This window comes from Camelus dromedarius, chromosome 6 (assembly GCF_036321535.1).
Source record: "Camelus dromedarius isolate mCamDro1 chromosome 6, mCamDro1.pat, whole genome shotgun sequence".
In the NCBI taxonomy this organism is placed as follows: domain Eukaryota; kingdom Metazoa; phylum Chordata; class Mammalia; order Artiodactyla; family Camelidae; genus Camelus; species Camelus dromedarius.
In genome coordinates this window covers 1,866,437-1,893,357 of record NC_087441.1, presented here as the reverse complement: position 1 = coordinate 1,893,357, position 26,921 = coordinate 1,866,437, and the positions used below count along the sequence as shown (strand labels likewise).

Sequence of the window (26,921 nt, the reverse complement as noted above, 5' to 3'; positions counted from 1 at the left end):
ATACTGAAGGATTTATTAGCAAAGGGACGTGCACCTCCAAGAGCGGGAGGCAGGCTGATCCAAGGGCGGCAGCAGCACCGGCCTTTGCCTGCCCCTCCTCTTACGCCCTTCAACTATTAAAGAGAACCAGCCCTCTCAAGCTAAGGGAGTTAGCGCTTTTCTGTGTGTGGGAAGGCGCAAAGGTCCGGGCTCACTGAAATCACTCCTTTGATGTGCACCTGGCCGTCCAGGTCCCCTCAGGGGGCACCGCTGGGGGCGCTGCGGAGCCGGCTGCCTGCTGGTCTGCGTCCTGAGTTCCCTCCATTCCCGGTCGGGGGTCGGGGGCGGCGGTCGCCGCTGATGACGTGATGGCCTCAGGATCCTTGTTCACTGATGTGGCTGCAATATTTTTCATTCAGAGTGGACACTAATCCAGCCTGGGGGAGGGGGAGGGGGGTCACCCAAGGTTGGGACATCTGCTGTTGGAGTAGAAGCTTCCAGGCTCCTGGAGGGTGAGGTGGGAAGTGACCGACCCACTTCCCTGACAGCCGCCCTCCGGCCTGTTCGGATCACAGTCCAGCAGCAGCAGTCCCTGCCTGTTGTCAACCGTCACGACAACCAGCCCGGCTGAACACGGCCATCTGTTGGAGGCAGCGTCTCCGGGCTGGCCCGAGCTCCTTGCAGGAGTAGTTGTTCAAATTCACAGATGGTGGGAGCCTCCTCGGGACACGAGGGAGGAGAGCACAGGTGGAGAAGAAGGGGTGAGCAGCCTCCCGGGGTGAAAGGAGAAAAGAGAAACCCATGGGGACGCTGTCACAGAGCAGCCAGGGGTGCGGAGACCCGGACGGAGAGCCCGGCTCAGAGAGAGGCGGTGACCGAGTGACCAGCTGCTCCCCCGCGTCAAGGAAGACTGGATGCGCGTAGGTTCTGAGGGTAAGAAGGGCAGATGGCTCTTAGGACGCTGCCCGGCTTCTAGCATCATCAGCCTCACCTGTGTATCCCGTTGGGGACAACCTTTGCCCGTTGTCCTCCAATGGTCTACAGCATGCGAAGTGACTCACCTGATGACTTCTGCGTGTGTGCTCTGGGTGTACAGGATAAAAGCGTCTGGACGGAAGACGGCGCCATGATATAACTGCATTTATTCAGGAACTCGTGTCCCCTGCTCTGGCTTTGGCCCTGACGGACCCCGGGCGGCGGTCCCTGACCGGCCCGAATGTCGTTCAGCGGTTTGTAAAATGACTGGTTTGGGGCTGCGTTTTGGAAGCAGCCTTCAACTCTTAAAAACAACAACAAAACAAGCAGCAGTTGTTGGTGCTAAGAGTCTAAGCCAGTCCCAGTTGGCGGACTGTGCCCTAAATTTCTTTCTTTTGTGCCTGAAACTGATTCCTTCACAAATATTCTGGATTTCCACCAGGAGATGGATGAGATGGTGGACTGCAAAATTTGGTAGGAAAAAAAAAAACACATAAAAAATGAAATACCATTGACGTCGTTGTAAAGAATCAAGTGTCAACTCGGAGGCGCCTTCAAGCAAAGCCCTCCTGCCCGTGGGCTCCGCCCCACCTGCCGCGGGGTTTGCTGCTTCACATTTTGGTCTGTGCTTCTCCTTCCTCCTCTGGCTTTGTCTGCCGGACGGCAAGCGGCCAGGCCAGCTTCCTGGACTCCAGACATTCGACGACTCCGTACGCCACCATGGCCAGACTCAGGACGCCCAGGAGGATGTAGAGCTTGACGCTGACGCACAGAAACGTGCTGTACCCAAAGGCGACCACGAAGCCCAGGGCCTCCCACAGGCGGTAGTTGGCGAAGGCGGCCTCCTTGTTGTCCTCAAACAGCACCCCGTAGAGAGCTGCGGGGGGGAAACCGCGGTGAGGCCTGGCCGTGGAACTGCACACGCCCCCTGCGATGGCGGCAGGAAGTTGTGCGGCTTTCCACGGCCCCGGCGCTCAGCACAGTCAGGACCTTCCTTTTTGAACAACGGGGCTAGTTCACGTTGTGGATCACAGCCAGTCGGTCATGCTCGCCAGCAGAGGGGAACCATCGCGTACAGAGAACCAGGGCTCATGAACGTGAGCGCCGGGGGGGTGCCGCCCACGCCCGCGCCGCGTGGGTGAGGGAAGCCAGGCCTGACCTGCGTGGGTGCCGGTGAGGGACCCACCCCGCAGAGCCCGAACGTGAGGACGCCTGGAGGCCGTGCTATGGGGGAGGGACGTGCATTCCTGGGTGAGCACGGGGAGCACCCCCATCCCCAGGACGTGAGTGAGGCGGCAGTGTGTCTGGAAGGCGGACAGCTGGGAAGGGGGATGTTGCCAGCAGAGCGACAGGCCTGCGCACCCGGCCGATGTCCTGCTCTGGTCGCCGGAGCTGCCCAGTCACCACGCCTCCCGTCCCTCCACTGGGAACCTCTCAGCCTCCGGGGTGGCCAGGCGCAGACCCTTCTCCTGGTGCCCCCCATCCCCTCCCTCCTTCCTCCGAGGCCCAGGAGGGTGCCCTGAGCAGAGGAGGCCCTCACTCTCGTCACCTGGGGGACGGGACGGTTCACCATCAGTTGGAGCCCCTCTCCTGCACCCTCTCCTGGGCTGCCTCGTTGCCTCCTCCTCCAGCCTTGTTCTCTCCCGTGGGTCCCAAGCTGGAGTCAGGTCACCCTTTGCCCTCCTTCCCCATGACACCACTGCCTCGTCTGCTTCTATGAAGCACCTACTACGTGGCAGTCACAGCTCTGAGCTCTGCAGACACAGAGACAAGGGTGATCAGGAGGCTCGAGGCCCCTTCGTCAGACTTGAACCCTGAGTGTTTAGATTTTTCTGTCCGATCCGACTGTTAGAGCAGGCGGGTAGCTAGATATGAGCAGAGAAAGGGGGCCATGGGCCAAATGGCAGAAAACCATGTCTACATCTTGTAAACAACGGGGGTCCTGGGACAGACCAAGAAAAACAGGATCCTCCAGACTAATAAAAAGCCATACCTTCTGGGTTGACAAGTGTCCTGGAGGCAGAAAGAGGGGACAGGACAGGAATCCCCACCATCCAGCTGTAACCTTTCAATCACTGTGACCTCCGTCCACACGTGACCTTTTGCTTATGATACCTCCCCATCTGAACGTAGCCTTTTGTTCATCATGACCTCATCCAACTTCCCGATCAAGACTAAACAAGGACAAAACTCCCTCCTCCCCACCTGGGAAGGCGGAGCTGGCATGAAGGTCAGGAAAGACGACCCCGCACCCCTCCCTGCCAGTGAATATTCTGCCCATTCATTTTTACACCCAGATAATGAGCTTGCCAAGGAGACTCAGGGCAGCTACCCACCTGGGTCTGCCTGCTCTTTCCTTGAGAGCGTACTGTCTGTCCCTTAGTAAATCCTCGTTTGCTTTCCTGACCTCCGTGCTTGTTTCTGAGTTCTTTCTGTGACAAGACTCTCCGGCCCCAGCACGACCTGTCTGGTCACCGCTGGGGTCACCTGACTCCACATCTCTGGGCATACTCTACTCCCAGCGGCCCCCGCACTGTTGCTAGAATCATCTTTCTAAGACGCAATGTGTCACACCACTCCCTGCCGAGTCTCTGGCATCCCGCCGGGGGGGACCCAGGCCTTGTGGTGGGGCAGCCCCTCTGCCCCTGGCTGCCCCCGCACACCCCACCACGGCCCACTGACCGTGCTTCTACCTTCATGCCTTCACTTGTGACAGGCCTCTCGCGAGGACCTCCGCCTCCCCTGTGACTTTCCAAGAGGTTCTCCGCAGCTGATATCCCACGAGCATCCTTGGGGGCTCGACCCGCTTTCCCTGCAACATCCGTCCAGTCCTTTCATGCCTTCCACCTACTCAGTCTGTTTCTCCCTCTGTCCCCTGCTAGGCTGTGGACTCCCGAAAGCAGGAACCCATCTCACTTGGAGCGATCATTCCAGTGCTGCCTAAGAGTCAGCTTGGATACTGCGTGACCGAGGGGACACTGGGAGGTGGTGACTTGTGAATTGAGCAGGGCACCGATGTCCTGCAGGTCATGCCCCACAGGGACCTAGCATAGCCTCTCGCAGGATATCTAGTGACACGAGGGGACGGTGGGGCCATGCCAGCGGGGAGAGTCCTCTCTTCCTCTCCTCCCCTCCTGTTACAAGCCGGAGCCCGCCGCGGGGAGGGAGGCCGGGTAAGCTAGGACCTGGGACCGCAGACAGCAGGGCAGGGCTAAGGCACGGCCTTGGCCTGTGAGTCAGAGAACAAGTGAAGCGAAGTGGCAGGTGTGCACCTCTTGCATGGGCGGGGGGAGAGGACAGCCCCTGCTCGAGCCCCTGCGGGGCCAGGCGGGGTCTGCGCCAGGAACCTGTGCTCCAGGGCTGCCGTCGCCACGCAGTCGTGGTGTGCTCGGAGCGGCCCTGCCGACGGGGGCAGCGGTGGGAGAGGGACCCACAAGGGGACTTCCAGCACCTTCCTTTCTCAGCTTTCTCCCTGTTCCTTTTCCTTTGCCCCTTTCCTTCTCCCCCGCCCCCCCCCCCCCGCAATGAGGCGGGGAGGTGAGAGGGTTTAGGGAGGAGAGGTCCTGCCAGCATCGAGGAGAAGGTCTGAGGCCAGGAGCGAGGTCTCCTGCAGCTCCGCCTGGAACGTCGACCCCAGAAGCTGCTCCTTGGTGTCTGGTTTCTCAGCCTTTACCTGCGTAGGAGCCACGCAGATACGCGGTACAAGGTAAGATACACATTTCCAGCGACGCGTGTGGGGAACTAGAGGCTGCTCGGAACAGTTGGAAGAAGGTGCCCTTCTCGTGTGCAGTCTGCAAAGTGCCTCCTACATGAAACTTAACAAACAGAATCTAAAAACCACATCCAGGGACTTGGCTCCTGAGATTACTGAAAGGTCTCTTGTCTGTCTTTGGAGGGTGACCTTAAACTGGACCTGGAAACAAGATGCTCGGGAAGGAAATCCAAGTGGAGACACTACGGCCGCAAGGGGAGGCTTCAGTCCCAGTCTGTGGCAGAAACGGTCACCCGCACCCTGGCAGGTTGCGGTCCTGTCACATGCATCCACTTTCCTGAAAATCCAGTAACATGGGCGACTCTAAGTTAAGCTACCACTTCTGGTCTGCAGGGTGATGTCTTTAGGAGATTTCAAGATTCGGTTTAGGTTGTGATGATCATAAATCCCCGAGCCTCAGGAGGATGGGACATGCTTTCTTCTGCTCACATTCTGGCTCAGGTCTGGTCCCACCTCCTGAGCAGTTACGGGCTCTTAAACTTCCTGAGTTGTTTTTTCCCCATAAATGTAAACTTTCTGGGCCCCCGAAGCCTGAAATATCAAGCGAAGAACTTGACGTTCTCTGAGTCTGATTCTGAAATTTGACCCCCGGTGGGGAGTCCACCAGCAGGAAAGAGAGGCCCAGAGTGGCTGCGAGCTCACCTCCTTGCGTTCAGCACAACTGGGCAGCTTGGGAGGCAGGGGACCCCTTGGGAGGGGAGGACCTGGAACCCAGGAGTCGGCGGGAGCCAGCTGTACCTCTGGCTGAACAGCAGAGACTGAGGAAGACGTGGGGTGGCTGGACAGGAGGCAAGGGCCCCTTCCCCTCTCTCCCTCCCTCTGTGGGTGTCTCTGTCCAGAAGGAGCCGGACCAGAGCCCGCAGAAGGAGCAAGCCAGCGGAGGCTGCCGTCAGCAGCCAGCACTGCCTTTTAAGAAAGCGCAGAGTCTGGGGAGAGCCACCTGTGCCCCTCTGGGAGCGCGGCCCAGCCGGAGTGGGGGAGGGCCCGTTGTAACCAAGCATCCAGCTTCAGGGAAATGACTCATGATCTGTTTTCCATTTTAATACAAACATAAAGAAAGCAACACATTCATTGCGTCCGATTCTAAGAATTAAGGACATGGTGGGCAGAGGGTAAAGACATTAAAGAGAAAACAAAAGTAGGCCGAAAACAGCAGTTCAGCACTTCTGAAGCTGCGTGGACAGTAGGGCCGAACCACTGAGAGGGGAGCCTGGGCTTCCCACTGTCCAAGAAGGAAGCTACGGAGCAGCAGAGGGGGCTGGGGGCTGGGGGGAGCTGGAATGAGCCCGCGGTGCTGGAGCAGCCTGGGCTCACCCCTAGTTTACAGAGGGTGTGCAGATACAGACGTGGATGCCCCCGTGTGTGTGCACAGGGGCCAGTGTGCACGGGGAACCCCCTCACTGTGCAATGGCTGTGCCTGGAAGCAGGGTCATCTCAGCAGCCGTGGGCACACCTAGAACTCAAATCACGCTTTCTAATACCGTTCTCTGATAAAATGCACCCAGGCTCCTTGGAGAAATGGCTAAGCTAGGGCTGGCACGGGAGGGTTACCAGATGAGCCTAGAATATTCCGTAGTGCTAGGAAATAAGGAAGTACTGAAAAAAAAAAAAATAGATGGAACATGTCAAAAGGACACAGGCGCCAGCGTGAAAGATCCCAATGGCCAAAGCTGGAACCATTCGAGCAACAAAATAAATAATGTTGCACTGGATTGTGACCCAAGGAATATAACAAACACATGAGCCCATGCCGATACAGACAAATGGTTGAGTAAAGACTTACATGTTATATAAATACACACTCGTCTTCCAGGAGGTGGGGATTAATTGCTCCCCCTTAATTGTGGAATTGCTCCTAGCTCCCAAAGAACTGGCCGTGGAAAGGTGAGTAGCCCGCTGCCCTGGAGAAGCCTGACAGATCCTGGGCTGGCCAGCGATCGAGGTTCACAGCAGTGACCAGCCCTGTGCTGCCACGTGCCCCTGACTGGTGTGCTGAGAAAAGCACTTCACTTTGGGGTCTTCCTCCCCAAAACCAAGAACTCCAGCCTAATCACGAGGAAACGTCAGACGAGCCCACGCTCACGGGCGGCCTGCAGAACACCCGACCAGCGTTCCCTACAGGTGCCAAGGGCACCAGCAGCAGGGGAGGAGGAGGATCCGGCACCGACCAGACGAGGAGATGTGATGCCGACGTGGAACGTGGCACCCGCGTGGGGTCCTGAGCACACAGAGGACAGGGGGTGAAGCTGGAGGTACTGGAGCACACAGAGGGCGGGGGGATCTGGAGAAATCCGAATCGAGTCTCAGGTTTCCTTAGGTCGTGTCCCAGTGTCGAGTTCTTGGTTTTGACAAACATATCATCGTTTTATAAGATATTCAAATTAAGCCTGACCTGGCGAAGGAACCGGGGGAAATGATGGATGCTGACCCCTGTCCTCAGATGACCAGATGGGGACATGTCTGGTTTGGTTGGAAAAGATAAGGCATGCAGGAGGAGCCAGGGTTTTGAGTTAATCAACCCGAAAACAGTCCCTTTGGAGGCTGACAGGGCAGAAGGCTATTTTTAGACCAGACATTCCAACCTCAGATGCAGGCATTGGCCTGTACGGGTTTCTGTGGCAACGGCCCCCATCTTCCATGCACTGTCAGGGCAGATAAACAGACAGCCTAGCTGGAGGGCTCCTGAGGCTGGAGGGATACCTGGAGCCCAGCGGGAGCTCGGAGCAGTGAGCTGCACGACTCTGGCCCGGGGGGAGGCGCTTGGATGCTCCCGCCACTGATGCGCTTCCACACTGGAGAACTGTCACCATCAGTGTTTAAACTGAGAAGTGGTGACTGAAGAGGAGGAACTGAACTGTGTCGTCTCGTCAATTAGGGAAGCATGCAGTTCACGTATTTTCTTAAGAGAGAGACACATTCAGGGAGAACAGGTTTGGGGATCCGACTAGCTACTGAAAAAGCGAAAATGAGAGGGAGCAGATCTTACAAGGTGGCAAAAGCTACACAACGTTTCCAGTTTCAGCAGCACAGAGATGGTGCGGATGCCAGGGGGTGGGAGCTCTGAGGCAGCCAGCCTGCCCGGAACCCCGTTTATTAAAACAGCCCCCCTGGCCAAGGCGGCTGCGGGCGCAGACTCCAAAAGGAGTTCTCAAATCATACATGAAAGGATAGCTTTCTTCAACAACTGATTTTTTTCCTTGAAAAAATCACTTTTTATCTGTACAAAACGACAGAAAGAATTCGTCTTAAATTAGCACTCCTCGCTCAAGGCAGTCTTTATCCAAATTATTCACTGGCCCTCACGGAACTCTGCCCAGTTTTGACTAAGGATCTGCCTGACAGTGTCTGCTGCCCGAGGATGGACAGAGACTGAAAGCAGTGACTCCCGGGTCTGCAGGGGAAAGAAAACCAGACATTTTTGCTGCGAGCATTGGAGACCTCTGGAGAATTACTGCATGGAGCACTGGGTGGCCACGTCCCCCAGGCCCTTACCTGACTTCCCTTTAATGTGTAAATACTCTTTAAAATTCAGCTCGTATTTCAGAAAGCAAGGCGGCACGTGCATTTGGAGAGCTCAGTAAAACACGGGGGCCTTTCACGCCCCCCGGGGCGCTGGAGGCAGGCCTCTCCTGCTGCTCCCAGGGCGAGGTGTCTGGGATTCCTACAGGTGGCGTGGCCTGTCACTGCTGACTAATCTGGACCGTGCTTTCTGTTTCTCTCTCTGCGACGCAGTGTTTCTTCCGTTGAGCAGTCCCGCAGGCCCCGCCCGTGACTGGTAGGTCGCTGCTCCCACGCAGTGACCCCTGTCCACACGCCAGATTAGGACACTGAGCCAAACACACCTTTGTCACCTGGTTCTGAACTTCGCCAAAGCCTCCTGCATGACGGGGGCCATAGGAAAGCTTGGGAAACCCACCTCCTGAATCCGACAACATGATGTTTTTCTGCTGTTCTGCAAGCCGGGCAGTCCTGGAATACTGAGTCCACGGGGGGCCGGGGACAGTGGCCAGCTCTCCTGTCCTGGAAACGCTGGCTTGTGGCCTGTTAGTGGATTAACCTGGCCCAGGTTCTAGTCCCAGGTGTTTCCTAGATGAAGACTGAATGGTGGGTGGTGTTCCTGAGGGAAGAGGCCCCTTCGGAGCCAGGTCCACCTCTGGGGCCAGGGCGCATCTCACCGTTCTGCAGGTTGCCAGACGCATAGGCAGCTCAACCCTTGGGCCTCCGACACCCACCGTGTGCCAGGGCCATAGGTGGTCTGTGGGAAACTCAAGGCTAAGGTCCCCGTCCTCGGGCCTCAGCCCTGTGGTTTTCAGCCACCACACAAAACGCGGGCTCTCTGCCCCATACTGCCACGTGTGGTCCCCCACCTCTGCTTCCCTCTTCTCTCTTGGGGCCTCCCCTAACCCTCTCCGCTACAGCAGCTTGTCCCCTGGCAGGAAACGCAACCAACCCACCACCAAAGGGCGCTCGACACTGGGGATGTGGTGTCCACACCAGGCCTCCACGCTCCGTGCCCGGGGTCCTCCCTGGGCCTCGGCCCTGTGTGTCCCCCGGGGCTGCGACTACTCCCTCCCCCGCACGTCCCACCCCTGCTCCCCTGCACCCCGCGGGCGACCCCTACCCGACCCGACGGCGGGCCTCGGGGCTCGGGAAGAGCTCCCGCCCCACGGCTGCTCCCTCCACGCCCCGCCTGGACTCTGTGCCTCCAGCCCGAAGCCAGGCTCCGGGCTCCAGCCTCTCAGGCTCCCCGGCCAGGTTCTCAGCCCTGATGCCACCGCCCTCCCCACCCAGTATCCCTCTCGCCATCCTCATGTCCCTCCCATCCACTGACCTCTGCTGCTTCATTGCACATCACGTACTCTGGAAACCCCTCTGGTGCCCATCCCTCCCTGGGCCCCCAGCTCCGTCCCCGAGGACGCCAGACCCACGCCGCACACGCTCCCTGCTCTCAGCTGGCCCACTGCGCTGGCCAGGCCCCTCGCCCTCAGCAGCTCTGCCCGCCTCGCTCCTCCTGGTTCTCTTTGCTCGGGAGGCTGCCTAACACCAGGGCTGGACGACTGGGCCCAGAGCCCAGGCCCTGCACTGTGTGTGGTGCTGCGGGCAGTGTGGGGGGTGGCCTGGGCCACGTGGGTGAGGGGGCCCCTCGCAGGACCTAGTGCCCGGCCGTGATCAGAGCTGCCTGCTGGGGTCCCCACTGGCTGTGCTCCCCAAGGAAGCCACATCTGTCAGGTGTGAGCTTCGCTCCTTCCCCGTGGCGACAATGTCTCCCACGTTCTTCGCTTGGACTGCCTTCCCCTGGTTTCCAAAGAAAGTACCCCGCTCCCAGCCGGGGGCGCCCTCTCAGCCCTCCTGGCCCCGCGTCCCCCAAATCACCATTCAGCTCGCCCTCCTCATCCTACCTTTTCTGGATCCTTCCTCCCCTCCTCTCCTTACAACCCCTCACTTGGAGCCTAAGAACAATCATTGGGATAAACATCCCCTTTCAGAGCTGTGCCCCGTCCGGCGTCCCTCCTCCGTCCCGTTCCAAGTCCGAGGCAAGACCCTCCGTGGATGCCTCTGGCCCTGCCATCTGATGCCCCCCCTGGGACCAGGATGCCCAGCCCCACCTGGGGACGCTGGGCATGGGCACCGCAGGGGGCCTGCTGCTGGCCAGTAGCTTCCGCCACGCAGACTCTGCCTCAGGCCCTCTTCCCACCCCTCTGTCTGCCCTGACCGTCTGTCTGCCTGCCTTTCCCCGAGTTATGACAGCATCTCACCCTGCCCACCTTGGTGTGGATCCTTTCTGTTGCTTCCACCCATGCTGAGTGAAACTGGGCCCTTCCCCAGGCACGTTGGCCCCACGTCGGACCAGCAGCCCCCGCCCCCAGCACCGCCCCCAGCCTGTCCTCAGCTGTGGGGCCAGGGAGCTTGTGGAAACCCCATGGTGACAGTGTCGGGGGGTGGCCTCTGGGGGCGATGAGGACCTGGGGGGGCCCTCCTGGGTGAGATTAGTGTCTTTATAAAGGACCCCGCAGAGTCCCTCACCCCCACCTTCACGGGAGAACCCGGCAAGATGATGGTGTCTGTGAAGCAGGAGGCAGAACCCTCCAGACACTGAATCTTGGACGTTCAGTCCCAGAACTGGGAGCAGCACACGTCTGCTGTTTACACGCCCCCCAGTCTGTGGGGTCCTATTACGGCATCCCAAACAGATGGACCCCCCACACCCGGCCCCCCAGCCTCCTCTGGGCCCCCCTCTGCCTGGAGGACAGCCAGTCGGGAGACGCAGCCGTGGCCTCCAGGATGGCGCCTGCGTGACCCCTGCTGCCCCGCACGCGGCTCTCGCAGGAAACGACACCCACCCCAGCCCTGGAGTCACTGCCGGGACGTGTCATGGTCACCTGGGAGCCCCTCTGCTCCAGAAGTGACACATTCATCTCCCCATCATCACCGAGATCGCTGGAGGGCCCTTGTCCTCAGACGCCCAGGGACAAGCACACGGTGCGGGTGGGGGCATCATTCTACTCAGTGAAGCTCCTCCCATGGGAAGGGCCGGGGAGCCGTCACTCTTAGGAAAGGAAGTTGTGCTCTCCGGGGCTTTCTCTCTGGCATCACGGGCCAGAGGAGACACTTAGAATCCCTGGTGTGGGACAGGAGCCCTCCTGCCTGTCTGGCCCCCGTTCCACCTCCTGAGCGCCACTGAGGACGTCTGTCTCCCCGGGACCCCAAGCTGGCGGGCCGTCCACCCACCCACCATGTGTTCCCCCACGGCTGGCCCCAGAGTGGGAACGGCCCCGGGCCGGGCGCTCACCATTGTTCTGTGTCTGCCAGACGGCGTCGGCCACGCCCCAGAGGCCGGAAAATACGAAGAACACAGCCAGCTGACTGGGGTGCGGTCTCCACAGCAGGAGGGCGATGATGCAGGAGAGGTGGGTAATGGCACCTGCGAGCACGCAGACGGAGGGACATGAGCTCACCTGAGGTGCTCGGTGCTAAAGGACACGTCTTCTTGACCCTTGGCTTTCTGGCTTAAGTCACGTTTCCTTAAAATACTCCTGGGGGGTTTTGACACAGCATGTGCAGGGCCAGGGCAGGGGAGCGGGTTCAGACAGAGGGTGGAGAGAAGGGCGACTTCATTAGGGATGAGTCTGGGACCCCCGCTTCCCACCAAGCAGGGGGCGTGGGCAAGGGGCAGGGTCCGTCCAAACAGGACGTGGCAGGAGATGCTGGTGGCAGCGCCTGCTGGTCCCTCCTGACTTTATCCTAACGGGTCCTAAGTCTTGGCCCCATGCCTCTGTGGACACTGAGGTGTCTCTCAAATGGAGTAACAGAGCAGCTTACGGAGAAGGAGCAGGCTCCGCAGAGTCGGGGATGCAGGTGCACCCTGGGTTCCCCAGGCTGTGTGACCTCGGGCAGGTAACCACACTTCTCTGTTCCTCAACATACACGATTCCTTGGCTCCAGGCGGGCACTGACCAGTGGTTACTATTTCCCCCCCTCTTCCTGCATCACCACAGACCCTTTGGACCTTGGGGGGACCGCCGGGCAACCGTTTTGTTAGCACCCTTATTTCTCATTATTCACATTGTCTCTGACGCTCCCTCCTTCCCTTCTCAAGAGACATGATAAAAAAAAATCATAAAATAGATTAACAACAAGTGTATACTGTGGAGCCAGGGAACCACATTCAATATCTTGCAGTGACCTATGGTGAAAAAGAGTATGAGAACAAATGTACGTGTGTTCCTACGTGACTGAAGCACTGTGCCGTGCACTGGCAATGGACACAACACTGTAAACTGACTACACTTCAATAGAAACATATTTTAAAAACAGAGAGATGGAGGGCGATGCGTGTTTAGAAGGTCACCTTCCTCCTGCACGAGAACACAGGTCTCCTTCTGGAAGCTTCCCTGACTCCCGCCTCACCCCACAGCCCCGTGGCTGGTCGGGCCTCCCTTCCTGTGCCTCCACCAAGCCCCCTACTTGCCCCAACCCTGGCCGCACCTCACGGCGGAGCCAGGCCAGTCCGGGACCCCATGCAGCACGCGTCCACGGTCACCTACCCAGCGCGAAGAGAGCCGTCCTGCCCGTGTGCGCGGCGAGCTTCCCGTACAGAAGGGAGCAGAGCGCGTTGACGGCCGCAAAGCAGATCATCACGTAGCCGACATACTGGATGCCCAGGGCGCAGGTGGTGTAGGACTGCGGGAAGCACAGACAGGTCACCTGCGCTGGCCGCGGCCCTGCTCGGGGGCCGCGCTCTGGAGCTGCAGTGTGGGGGTTCACTCTGATCAGGGCGTGCCATGTCTGCTACAGTGCTTTCTTCCATGTGACCACTGACTTGATAAATTGGCCTGAAAGCTTTGTTCAGGGTCCCCGTGAGGAGAACAGAGCTGGTGCTTGTAGGAAAAACTCCTCTTTTGAGTCAGAACTAATGAAGAATGGTTTGGACAGACACCCAGTACTTATTGTTCATACAGGGGATAATCTGAGCTATTCTTGTTGGGGTGGAGGTTTCCCATTCTGTCTGTAAGACAGCTGAGGGTGACCGTGAGTTCAGAGCCTGCCAACCAGTATGGGTCACTCTCGGTGTCCAGGGTTGGGGCACCGCTCCAGATCTCCCCCCAGAGAGGCGCCCCCCTTAGGCACAAAGTGGGGCAGGCGGGCTTCCAGGCACAGAGGGCATCTGAGTGGACAGGGCCACCATGCCGAGACCCACATCCATTTCCAGGTGGAGATGCGTAATTTAAAACCTCGAGTGATCAGGAATTTCAGTGGATTCGTGGATTTCGTGGTTTTCCCTATTTTTCATTCTAAAATAAACCTCAGGTGAGATGCAGGTACGCATTACAAAGTAAATGATCACGTATGTCCCAAGGAGCTTGGGTCCTTTCCCTGAAGACACAGCTCGGGTGAGAGGGGCTCCCCTGAGAGCATCTCAGCCCAGGGGAGCTGGACACAGCCAGGCAGCTGGTGTCTTAACCACAGAGGCAGCTCCCCCAGGCGGGGAAGGACCCAGCGCATCACCCGGAGCCCCGCCCGCCCTCCGCCCGGCCGCAGGGCCGTTGGCCTGAGCGCGGCACGGTCAGCATCCCCTTCACCCCCTACCCTCGTGTAGTCGCCGGCCAGGAAGGCTTGCTCGAACCCGCTGTACAGCGGCAGCAGGACCAGGAGACGCAGCCGCTTGTCCCGAAAGAGCTTGAAAGTCGACAGCAGAGCGGACCACACGCGCGGTGCTCTCTCCTTCCCCTCCCGTGTCCGCCGAGCGCCTTTCACGGGCTCGAGCAGCAAGGCTGTCAGCAGGACGGCCAGGACGCCGCTCCCTGGAAGGGCGCGAGGGGAAAGGCTGCCGTTACAGGAGCGGGGCCCGCACACGCACGGACCCCTCCTCCTCTGGGGACGGAGGGTAGGGTTCAAATCCGACACGAGGCAGGCCGAGCCTGACCAGAGCCCTGCCCTCCGGTGGGTACTCGGATCCCACACACACGTGTTGTTTCTGTGATGAACCTGTGACCCCATGTAACCCGCCACAGCAGGTCCCGGGAAACACAGACCCCCGGGGAGAGACCCCAGAGGTCCTCAGTGCCTTTCACACCCACTGGTTCTCTTGTCAGGACCCTCAGAGTAGCCTCCGCCAACAGCCAGTCTCCGTCCTCAGGGTCCCGAGTCCCGAAGGTCACCTCTGCTGCTTCCCCTGTCTATCCCCCAAATGTCCCTAAACGTCCTGCCCTGGGAACAAGCTGCGTGTGTCCAGGCGTCTCCCAGCTGCAGTGCGATCGTGAAAAAGAGGCTTTTCATACTGAGACGGGAAAACGCCTCCAAAACAAACGACTGGAGGGAAAACCAGGTGCGGGGCTGGCCATCTGCTGCACTGCCGTTTGTTCTTTTCAGTTTAAACTCTATCTTTCATAACTGAGGTACAGGCAGTTACACTGTGTCGATTTCTGGTGCACGGCACAGTGTCCCAGTCAAGCATGTACACACGTATGTTCATTTTCATATTCTTCCTCATTGAAGGTTATTATAAGAAACTGAATATAGTTCCCTGAGCTCTACAGAAGAAATTTGTCTTTTATCTATTATATATAGTAGTTAATATTTGTAAATCTCAAACTCCCAAATTTATCCCTTCCCACCCCTTTTACCCCGGGAACCATAAGATTGTTTCCTATGTCTGCAAGTCTGTTCGTTTTGCAGAGGAGTTCGTAGTGTCTCTTTTTTTCTTTTTTTAGATTCCACATATGAGTGATAGCATATGGTATTTTTCTTTCTCCTTCTGGCTTACCCATTTCTTTTTGATAAGGAGGGACATAAAGACATATTTGTTTAAAACAGAAAACAAAGTTATGGCTACGGGGCTCTGGGGGAGGGGTGGGGAGGGTTAAACTGGGCGTCTGGGACTAGCAGATATTTGGAATATGTACTATTCCAAAGGCAGCCCTCCAAGCAATGATACACCTGTGGCTGTAGGAGGGAAGTCGTTTAGAAAACTATTCACAGAAATACTTGCCATTAAAATGAGTTTCTCACGGCAAGATGCGCTGTGAGGGCTCACTCCCCCAGGCAGCCGTCTTCCCACGGCCCCCCGGGCTTGTGTGCTTTCAGCCAAGCTGGGACCAGCCGGGGGGCCTGGAGCCTCACCGGTGCCGGAGCGGGTGCAGGAGAGACCCGCGCCCAGCGCCAGCCTTTCAGCAGAAACGGTTCAATAGATCCCTCAGGAAAAGGCGATAACGTACAGGGGTCTGGGACTTCCAGGGTCACCTGGGCACAGCTGGGACCCAAGCAGCGGGTCCACCAAAGCGATGGGCTGCCACGGTGCTGTCCGACGAGGTGGCGCTCAGCACTCGGAATGTGGCTGCTGGGACTTGGGAACAGAATTTTCATCTTTGTAATGTAATTTTTGATGAGTTTTTTGGGGGAGGGGCAGATAATTAGGTTGATTTATTTATTTATTTAATGGCGGGACTGGTGATTGAACCTGGGACCTCGTGCGTGCTAATCACATGCTCAGCCACTGAGCTATACCCTCCACCTCCCAGGAAGAGTATTTTTAATTTAATTAACATTTAAAGAAGCACACGTCATGGCCACCCGCCTGGACTGTGCAGGTGTGAAGCGACTCCCTCCTGCAGGAGAGCATCACACATCGGGGTCGGCTGTGTCGGAGTCCCTGTGGAAAAGGTCTGAGTACAACCGACCGGAACATGTTTTGCGGGGCTTTTGCAGACGAAGAGACATGACTCGTGCTGGGGGGGTGGTGGTCTTTGCAGCCCAGGGGGCCTTAGACTTGCTTGCCCGGATCCCGCCACGCCGAGCACGTACCCGTGTAAATGCCCAGCAGGGTGTAGATCAGCTCCTGGGACGGGCGGCTGCTGCTGTTCGAGGACGCCGTGGCCATCAAGCAGTCACTGGCCCCGCAGGACAGGAGCTGCTCCTCCGGAACGGCCCCTGTGACGTCGGAAGCAAAGAGGTGGGATGAGAACACAGGTGGTTTGACGGGAGACTGGACCTGAGCAAAGGGGTGCCCCGCGATAAAGGCACGTGGACACGCAGAGAGCCAGACATCGCCGCAGGTCAGCGTGACGAGGCACGCATTCACTTCACCAAGGGTCTGAAAATACTTTCCCCCTGGGCATGTGTCCGTACACTTGACCTGAAGGCACTCTGGACATCGTGCGGAAAATGTTGGTTCCTTGTTTATGTTACTTTCCTGACATAATTGAAAATTTTCCACATTTCAAAATTAATAAGAACTAGAGGGCACTAGCTGAATGTCGGGCCCGCTGGCTTCTCTTTCAGATTCATCTGTAACCAGCTCCATGACCTTGGGCAGGTTATCTCATACCTTCTCTGAATGTTAGTTTTCTTATCTGTGAGAAGAATAAAATTTGAAACATCAATGACTCTCAGTCAGACTCACATCAGAATCTCTGGAGAGAGAAGGATGTCGTGGAAGAAAGAATATTCAGTGAATATTATGTCCCCATCACAAAGGTTCCATCACATAAGACGCCACAAAATCCCTTGGCTGGGGAGATACTCAGTGCGTAGCGAAGGCAGTGTGGAGAGCAGAGGCGTAGAAAGGCCGAGAAGCCTCGTGACGTGCAGTGTGCCTCCCAGCCCTCAGCTCTGTCCTGGGATCGGGCAGAGATCCAAGCTCACTAGACTGCATGCCTTTCAAATAAACCTGGTCCCTCCGTTGCGCACCAGTCCTCTTAGAGGGACTGGACTTTGAGCCCAGTTTCTGCAGGATTCTTGCTGACAGTGACACCAATAATGCGGAGCAGTGGGTATCCATCGACCCTATGGTTTCCCTTCTTTGGGTGCATTTAGCAAGTGATGACATCACATGAGAAAAAAGGAAGAAAGATTTTCATTACAGAGTTTCCCAAAGGCAGGGCTTTGGAGGGGACAGCCGGGTGAGGTCCTCGAGGCCAGGGCAGGGCAGTAATCATGGCTGCACTTAGGAGAGCCAGAACCTCTTCCCTGTTAATACATGTTTCCTGTAAGGAATGAAGAGGTTCCTTCCGTCTGCCCTTGGTTTAAATCCTCAGACATCAAAGTGCGGGCAGAGAAGAGACACCCACGTTACACCCTGTCTGAGGCCAGGGAGAGCAGAGTTAAGACGTCGGTCACCAGATGCTCAAATCAGGTAAGAGGTGAGGGGTCCTTCATGTGCCCCTGGAAACACTGGTGAATGGACCGATTCAGTGGGAAAACGGATGGTCTAGGACAGTGAGGACGCCACACTCCAAGTTCCACAGAGGTGGCCCTTACTTCCCCAGGGCACCCCAGGGCCCCCCACCCAGGGGACGCCAGGGTCAGAACTGCTGGGGCACCTGTGGGCCAGACGGGCCCTTAGACCTGCCCAGGCTGCCCGGGGAGCAGGAAGCCGGTAACGCTGAGGCACAGGCGGGCCAAGAACCAGGGCTCGGGCCTCACGAGACCACCCGCTCAGGTCCAGGGGCCCTCAGGGGTGGCCACTGAGTCTTCCTGTTACCGTGAGTGGGCGTCTGTCCGAACACCAGAGACGAGATCAGGTTGCCCCACACTCCAGACGACTGGAATATGAGAAAGAAGATGCCGAAATACTGGTTCACCACGTCTTTGCCGGCTTTTCCCGCCTTCTCCGCGTGTGCGTTTCCCATGATGGTGAGGTAGGTGCCTTGAGCGGACCACAGCGGGGCGGCTCCAAGTCCCAGCAGGATGGAGGTGGGGACCAGCGTGTACCTGGGGGATGAAAGGCAGATGGGGGGGTGCTCGGTCCCCTCGGTCTGGAGAGAAGGGGCTCCTCCTGGCCCATGAGGTCGAACTGTGCTGTTGGACTGGGCAGATTGACGGGGTCACCCTTAGACTCAGCTGAATGAGAAATCGGCACCTTTCCTGGTTCTGGCTCGTTTGTAAAAGTGGACGTGGGTGCCAGTGGTTTCTTTGTATTTGGATGCAACTACAGTGAGCTGGAGTTAGAAGTGAGGCTGGGCCGGTGCTGGGTATCTCCAACGGCATCACGTTAAAGACCATTTAGTGTGTGTGTGTGTGTGTGTGTGTGTGTGTGTGTGTACATGTGCATGTGTGTATGTGTGTGCATGCACATGTATGTATGCATGTATGTGTGTACATGTGCATGTGTGTGCATGCATGTGTGTGTGTGTGTGTGTGTGTGTGTATGTATGTATCTATTGACCTGCCACCCCCCACCTTGAGGATTCTGTAGGAAATAATCTATGGTCCCAAGAAAAAGGAGCACAAGAAGCCGTCATATCAGTGTGTCCTGCGAGCAGTGGGGTGCCCCTCAAAAAGACACTTGCCAGCTGTGCTCCTGGGAAAAGGGGTGTGGCCCACACCCTCAGAGCTTGGCCCCCCAGGGTCCCTTTCAACTGGGGAGCGGGCAGGGCTCAGGTCTGGCCCGGGGCACCGGCTCCAGCCCTGCTGTGTCCTCTCTGTGACAGGGTGAGGGTATGGGGTTTGGTCCACTGGTCACATCCTGCTAAGTCTCCCTGAAATTCACCCCCAGCATCTTAGTCAGAGTTTCCCCTGGTTTCTGGGGCCACGACAGTGCCTGGGGGGCAGGAGGGAAGCTGAGGGCAGGGTTGAGAATCAGGAGTTGATGGGCCCAGCAGAGGGAACGGAGACATCTCATCTTAAAGCGGGAGTGGCGGAGGGGCCGGGGCGGCTCAATCCAAGCTGCACGCGGACCCGGGGTGGCGAGCGGCGGGTGTACCAGCTGGCGTAGAAGTTGCCCAGGGAGAAGGCCACGTAGCAGCACATGGAGGTGACGATGGTCCACTTGCAGCCCAGCTTCTGAATGAGGACCGGCGGCAGGAACATGGACGAGAGCAGCATCCCGCAGTAGAGCGTGCTGAGCGCGGCCACCCCCAGGCCCGCCTCGCTGTACAGACTGCTCTGCGGGAACAAAACCACCCTGGTCAGCGGTCCAGTGTCGCCTCCAGGTCCCCGAGGCCACCAGCCACAGGCCTCCCGGGCTGGCGTCCTGGGCTGGAGGCCTCTTCTCCAGCTGGCAGGTGGGCAGGGGCGGAGATGCGGTGAATTCTGCACAGGATGGGGCCGCTCTCCTGGACGGGGAGGGGTGCGCAGGGCTGCAGCATGGCAAGGGGCCAGCCTGGGCAGGGAGCCCCACCTGCTGCCCGGCACCTGCCTCCATCCGTGGGATGGCGAGGCAGCCGTAGTGTCTCCAGGCCCCTCGGGCGGTGGGGGGACTCAGGCTGAGCCCGAGGCACGACAAGAAGCTCCTGCTCAACACTGTGTAAGCGAACGCTCCCATTTTTCATATTTTTGTCATTTTTCACTTGAGCGCCTGGCATAGCCTGCTATGAAGCGACCGAGAGGTCAGGTAAGTTCCCAGAGCCAGGCTGGCAAAGGCACTCACAGGGGGGATGTTTGCCTTTTGCTGTGAAAGAAAAACCAGCATAACTGGTTTTTCCTCTTCCTTCACTTGTAAGAGGAAAGAAGGGGGAGGGGGACAGGGAGGCAAGGGAGGGGGGAGGAGGGGGAAGCGGGGGGAGGGGGAAGGGGGAGGAGGAGAGGGAGGAGGGATACAAGTGTTCCCCTTGGCAGCGGGCTCCCTTCACAAAGGCCCTGCTGCGTGTCCCACTCCCCACGCTCTGTCCCCTTCCCCTCAGTGCCCGGCCCCGTGGTCACTCATGGGGCAGGGGTGGGGGAGGACCTGCTGAGCTCCAGGTAACCGGCCAGACACCAGAGGAGGAAAACGCCTCTGAGAGGGCCTCTTCCCCGGCAGAAGCCGGAGCCCTAAGCTGAGCTCACCCCCATTGTCCGAGTGTCGACTCTGTGCAGACACTGGAATAAGAGCTTGGACGGCTCTCCCCGCCACGGCTGAGGCAGGTGCTGTGTCCCCGCGGGGAAGGCGCCCCGTGCAGACCGCAGACGCCGCTGAGGAGTCCAGATGACCCCGAGCCAGGGCTGGGTCTGCACCATCACCGTCCTTCCCACCTGGGCCCCCAACAACTGTCTCGTAACCAAAGGCCCCACACGCGCAGCCGGGGGCAAGTCTCTGAGGCCCTTCTGAGGGAGAAATAATACAACGGCCGCACTTGGGCTAACAAATTCTTGGCTTTATGCTTACTGCTTGCTTTTAGAACGATCAGCAACCCTGACCGACCGGATGCTGCTCCCAGCCCCAGGCCCGTTGTTACAGCTGAAGTTGTTGATTCTACTGTTCGATTTGACCTTCCTCTGATCATTAAAATTTACAGTCATGCTTGGCGTCTGAGTCATTTCGCAGGAAGGGAATCACAGGCGATAAGCTCAGGAGAATGACCAGCCGCCCCCCACCCTGTGGCGCTGGCGTTGCCGGATGAGTCTGACCAGATAAAGAAGGTTGCGGGCTGACGACCTCCCAGACCACCAGGTCCCATGATACTAGACACACTCGTCCAGATCGAGGGGGAAGTTTCATCAGAGACCCCTGCTGATCACGACCACCCTTCATGCTCCAACCAACCTCTTCATCTACAGAAGCATGAAGCCCCACCCCCAAGACGGCTCACAGGTTTGAAGGCACCAGCCTGCTGTGAGGCCCCTTTGCCCGGCAAAGTAAGAAAGCTGCCTCTTCTTCTAAGCTCCAAGACCTTGTCTCTGGTTATTCGGCTCCTCAGGGACGGGGCTGATCTTTCAGCAACACCCCCTTCCCATCACTCGCGTCTCCTGGAGACTCCAAACCCCACAAGCTGAGTTCTCCCCTCAGGGCTTTCTCTCCCTTTCCTGGGTACGTCCGCCCAAACGCTGCCCTTGCTTCCAGTGCACGGCCAGGGTCTCCAACCCACCCCACCCCCCGACCGAATATCATTGTCCGCGGAGGTCTCTGCTTCGAGCTTGGCTTGGAATCTGCCTCTGGATCAGCCACTGCTTTCTCTGAATTTACCCCAATGCCTTTGCCCCAAACAGGTGCTTAAAGATGTTTGTTGAGTAACTGAACACAAAAGCAAGAACCTCTTGTCCCATGAAAGTTCCAACATCTGGTTGGAAGACAGAGGTTTGCATGCTAATGAGAAGCCTGCTTTCAAGGCGAGGTTATCTGGAAATTTCTGCCCCTAGTTCCAGTTGCCAGGGCTGGGGAGGGAGAGAACCAGCTCGGGGGAGCCTTTTGTTTCCTTATTCTGATGTGTTAAATTCTCCGCACCAGGGAGCGCGCCTCTTCGTGTGCTAATGAGAAGCAGGCGTCCTCTGCCCTGGAATTTCTTTTCCGCCCTCAGCATTGCTGCCAACCGGCAAGGTGCGTCTGTGTGTTGCTTACAACAGAGCCCCACTGCACACCACCGGACAGGAAGGCAGATCTCACTATCCAAAGCGGGAGCCGAATTTCGAAAGCGAGTGTCTCTCTCTACGTGAACGACCCTGTTCCAGCACCTGTGTCTGCACGTGAGAAGAGCCGCCCTGTGGAACACACGCGTGAGGATGAGCGCACGCGAGGGACCCGCTTCACAAACAGTGCAAGTGGTCGCTCATCACCAGCACTGACCAGTGCAGGCCCTGCGTGCGGTCTAGGGACACAAAACGGAAAAACAGGCACCGTCGGGGAGTGGATGATGGACAGAGCGGCCAGGTGTCAGCGACCCCAGCCAACAGGCCACTGCAGTGGGACTGAGTCCTGCAGGGAGGAGGCCCAGGGCCCGAGCTTCCGGGAGTGCACGGGGCCAGCCCAGCGGCGTCAGAAAGACTTTCTGGAAGGAGAGAAGGTGATGTGGGAACTGCAGGATGGGAAGGAGGCCAGGGAAAGGTCAGAGGCGTGGGTGAGGGGGGACGTTCAGGGGACGTGTTACAGAGGGCGCGTCCTGAGAAGAGAGACCCTGTGAAACATTTAGCTTGGGGGTCAGAGCCATAAGCTCCTCCGGGGAGGTGAGGCCGGACAGCTGGCCAAACTATACCGGGAGGAGCCCTGGACTCCATACTAGGCAACCGGATCGGATCTTTAAGCCCATGGTGAGCACTGAAAGGGAGGAGGTTAACACACATCAACGACTTCATTCACCGGCCAGCCAAGAGCGACGGCTGGGTGCCGAGTGCCGTCCGAGACAGGGGATGCGGTCATGGAGGGGAGGGTGGGGTCGGGCATTGTGGGACCCGCAGCCATTGTGGGAGGCGTGCCACAGCCCTGGGCATGCACACAGGGGCCTCACCCAGACGTGGGCTCCGGGGCACAGCAAAGGGGGAGGAGGAAGCATGACGTGCAAGCTGAGGCATGACTGACACGTAGGTGACCGCAGCAGGACATGGTGAGAACAGCAGCCACCGCAGCGGGAAGCGGTGCCGATGAGAGTCTGGGTCCTGGGGCAGGTGCACGACCTGACCCACACCTGGGCTGGGGCTCTGGGGATGCTTGTGAGCATCTTTGCCTTCTCACTGGGGCCTGAGAATGAAGCCAGCCATCCTCAGAGAGCAGAAGGCAGTGATGGAGACAAGCAGGTGTCCGTCCCCAGCAGCCCCGGGGTTCAGTCATCCCTAAGGTCACTCTGTCCCTGTCATGACACTGCTTTTTCTGAAGCTGGTCCTGAGATGGAGACCATTCTCCCAGCTGAAACATGTTCACATCTTCTGGACAAGAAACATGGCCAGATTAGGGCTGGGAGGGAGGGAGGTAGTGGGTGAGCGGGGTTGTTCCCGTCAGGGCTGGAGGTCTGGTCTCTGACGTCTCCAGTCTTCTGAGGAGGAAGGGACCACACCAGTGACAGTGGATGCCCGGCCCAGGGGCACTGGCCCGGGAGGATGTGGGGGCCAGGGGAGCATCCCCTCAGCTGCTCTGCTCCCCCCCACGCAGGTGCCGTTCCCAGTGTTTCCTGGGTGAGGTGCCCGCTTCCGTCTGTGGCCTCAGCCCCCTGCCCCAGGGGCTCCTGCGGGTCTGAACCACAGAGATCAGACTCCAAACAGAGCCACCTGGGGAGGAGCCTGCAACTCCACTCTGGGCACACGTGACCACAGTCACAGCCTTCAGGGACACCCGGGGAGGAGCGAAAGCCACAGAGTCAGACTATACAGAGGCCATTCATCCAAGTTCACAGCTGTGCTTAAAGCGGGCTGGGGATCTGCGTGGCCTGGTGGCCTCTGATGAATTCATAGCACTGCTTCTGACCACAGGTCCACAGGGGTTCGTCCTGTGTCCCCCTTACCCACACAAAGCAAAGCGAGGCACTCTTATCAAGGCACCAGCCCGAGACTCGGCCTCCTCATCCAAAGGCCGAGTGCTCACGGCTGTGCGGCCCTACCGAACCCAGAGCGGGAGCCACACGGCATGGGATGGCAGCTCAAACCACTGTTTGTCTTAGAGGACTTTTTGGAAGGTGACTTGGGTAACCAGAAACCCCACATTCCTCGTGGCCTGTGAACACAGGCATTCCTGAAGGCCCAGAGACGTCGGGAAGGAAGGGTCACACCATGGCACACCGCTTACCTGCAGATTCTGCAGACCTCCGTAGGCAGTAAAGAGAAGCAGAAACCCGAGGGAGACCACGAGGACGTTCCTCAGGCTTCTGTCCATCGTGCTGATTGGACGTCTCAAGCATCAACAGATTTGTCGTCCCCTAAAAGAAATCGATGGGGCGCTGGAAAAGCCGTCTGTACCAGAAGCCGCGCTCTCTCTCTGAGCTGGGGTGTATCAGTCAGGAAGGCTGTTGCTGAGCGTTACAGAACGTGATTGCCACTGACACCATGAAGCACCTCGGTGCTGTTACTCATTCACCTGCTCGGCAGCCACAGTAATCACTTTCTGGTCGGGCGAAAAATTCAGACTCTTATCAGCTTGTATGTCTTGGAACTTTTTCCCTATTAATTTCTAACAGATATGACCCTCACAGGAATGCGATGATTTTCATATTACATACATTGTATGATATAAGTACGCATATTATATTATATCATTATACATTACATAGTGGTACCTGTGTGTATCATTATGTGTATATATGTAAGGGTACCTTCCACATTAAGAGAAATTGTCAATGGTGCACAATGCAGAGTGTACTTCAGTCTTAAAGAACAAAGTATAAATGTCAGCTTCAAGGTACACAGGTCAACTTATGAAAAAGAGTTAATATGATTGTAAGATCCAAGGGCCAAAGTATTAGCATCTCAAAGACTATCTGATTTTACAACACTGCGACAATTTTTTTTAAAGCTTGTATGACACATTACAATTTGCAAAGCACTTTTCCATGCTGTCTGTAACAGGACTGGGGTGATTATCATTAGAACTTAGACCCATTGCCAGACAAGAAACAGTTCCAGAAGACTTCGGAGGTTTTGGATTTCAGGTTTGGAGCAGTGCTGTCCAAGAGAACTTTCGGCAGCACTAGCCGCTGGTCACAGGTGGCTGCTGGGCGCTTGAAACATGGCAGTGCAACCGAGGAACTGAATGCACGATTGCATTTAATTTTAATTAATTAAAATTTAAATCTAAATAGCTACACGTGGCCAGTGGCTATCGTGTTGGACGGGGCCAGTCTAGAGGTTTAAACCCCTTACCCTGCATCTCACAGCTAATCAGCAAGCAAAATCATTTGTCCATCCAGGTGTGAATTCAATTGTTTTTATTCAGTTGTTCCATTTAATTCAATTGTTAGTGAAAGTTGATGTTTGAAGATTGCTTCCAAAATTCTGTGGTGTTATTTTTACCTAGTCTGGATCAGTCAGGCAAACCGTACAGGGCAGGTAGATGTTAGATGCGGTGGCGAGAGTGTTCGGGGAGCCAAGCCAGATCATTTGAATAGCGTGAGAAAGTTCTTGCCCTTCAGCTTAAATTATTCCTATGAAAAATGGCAGTTTGGGGAAAATGCCAGTTTTAGGTATAGACCAAGTATGGGCTGTCACGATTATGGGGACACGTGAGCAGCATGGGCTGGGAAAAGGGGTGATGACCACGGAGACAAAGGAGAGCTGGAGGTCTAACCCTAATCCTGTGACTTCCGAGCTGGACAGTCGCAGCTGGATCACGTGACTCTCCAAACGTCGGTTTCCTCCTGAAATAGGAGGCTTGCCAAAGTTCAAGAAGCTGGTAATTGGAAAAGCCTTTGGCACCGGCCCTGACATACAGAAATCACCAGTGAATGTTAACTGGCTAGGATGGCATTTTAACTTTCAGTGAAGACATCAGATGGGGCAACGTTTACAGAAACGTAACACCAGGCTCAACATGGGCTTCTGACTCCCGTCCTGTTACCAAGTATCTGACCTCTTTTCTGTGTTTCAGCAACGCTTTCCCTTACTTCCATTCTGACCTGTCTTTACCTGCAAATGACTCATATCTTGATGTCAGAAGACCTTCCTGAGGTTTTCTCGTGCCATTCGCTGTTCACAGTGATCACAACGGTCTGGATTTTCTGACCGGCTCCCGCGAGGCGCTCCCAGGAGCTGCTGGTCCAGCCTTTCAACAGGCCCCCGAGGAGCCTGCGTTTGTGCAAGAAACGCTGGAGGTCGGCTTCCGGTCTTCGCCGGCCGCTCCCACCGCCGTCCCTCTCACTGCCCTCGCCCTATCAGGAATTAATCACGGAAATAGTTGCTTTAAGCATGCTTGCTTTACCAGTCTCCCTCCCGTTTTTTCCCTTTTATCTATCTCAAGGGAACTTTTTTTTTTTTAACGATCAGGTACTTTACAATTGACGTCACCTCTACCAGGACAAAACGTTTCTTTTTTTTCCCTCCAGTTTTATTGAGAAGTAGCTGACATACACTGCTGTGTGGGCTTGAGAGATACCCCGTGGTGGGCTGATTCACATGTATTGTGAAATGGTGACCATAGTAGTTCCGCTAACTGCCGCCTTCTCATACAGATACAGTAAGAAGAAAAGGAAAGAGAAAAGCTGTTTCCTTGTGACCAGGGCGCTCAGGACTCGCCGCCTCAGTAACCTTCCTACATGTTATGCAGCCGTGTTGACTCGGGTTACATCACTTGTCCTTCCTGGTCTCATAAGTGGGAGTTTGTACATTTGACCACCTTCCTCCAGTCCCCTGTCCCTCCACCCCTCTGCCTTTGGTAACCATAAGTCTGATCCCTTTTTTCTATAAGTTTGTGCTTTAATTTTTTAAACAGATTCCACATATAGGTGAGATCATACAGTATTTCTCTTTTTCTGTTTAACTTAACCTCACTTAGTATAATGCACTCAAGGTCCATCCCATGTTGTCGCAAAGGGTAGGTTTCCCTTTTTTTGGCTGAATAATATTCTGTTGTATATATATACCACAATTTCTTTATTCACTCCTCTGCGGATGAACACTTGGCTGCTGTAAATAACGCTGCTATGAACACGAGGGTGCAGAGATCTTTTTGAGTTTGTGTTTCTGTTCCCTTTGGATATATTCTTGAAGAAGTGGAATTGCTGGTCCAAATGGTAGCTCTGTCTTTAACGTTTTGAGAAGCCCCCTAACCGTCCTCCACGGAGGCCACACCGATTTACACTCCCACTGACGGCGCACAGGGTTCCCTTCTGGCCGCGCTCTCGCCAGCGTTTGCCACCCCCTGGCTTCCTGATGGCGGCCCTCCCAGCAGGCTGGGAGGTGGCACTTCACTGTGGTTTCCGTTTGCGTTTCCTTGACAACCAGCGGTGCTGACCATCTTGTCATCCACCTGCTGCCCTTTCATATACCTTCTCTGGAGAAAAGTTCAGGACTTTTGCCCGTTTTTAAATTTTTCCCTTTTGTTATTGAGCTGTGTGAGTTCTTTGTATGTTTTGGGTGTTAGCCTCTTAGC

At 56.6% G+C, this 26,921-nt stretch overlaps 1 protein-coding gene across 1 annotated transcript; it reads right to left on the bottom strand.

Moving 5' to 3' along the window:
* Positions 1–33: 33 nt before the first annotated feature.
* UNC93A (unc-93 homolog A) lies at positions 34–25,675 on the bottom strand. Its single transcript, XM_031456702.2, has 9 exons — positions 25,460–25,675; positions 23,628–23,757; positions 18,927–19,108; positions 17,706–17,935; positions 16,028–16,153; positions 13,814–14,028; positions 12,772–12,907; positions 11,517–11,648; positions 34–1,831 (listed from the first exon to the last, which is right to left on the bottom strand). Exons 2-9 carry the CDS (start codon positions 23,712–23,714, stop codon positions 1,566–1,568), a joined length of 1,374 nt encoding a protein of 457 aa, XP_031312562.1. The 5' UTR covers positions 23,715–23,757; positions 25,460–25,675; the 3' UTR covers positions 34–1,565.
* Positions 25,676–26,921: the final 1,246 nt, after the last annotated feature.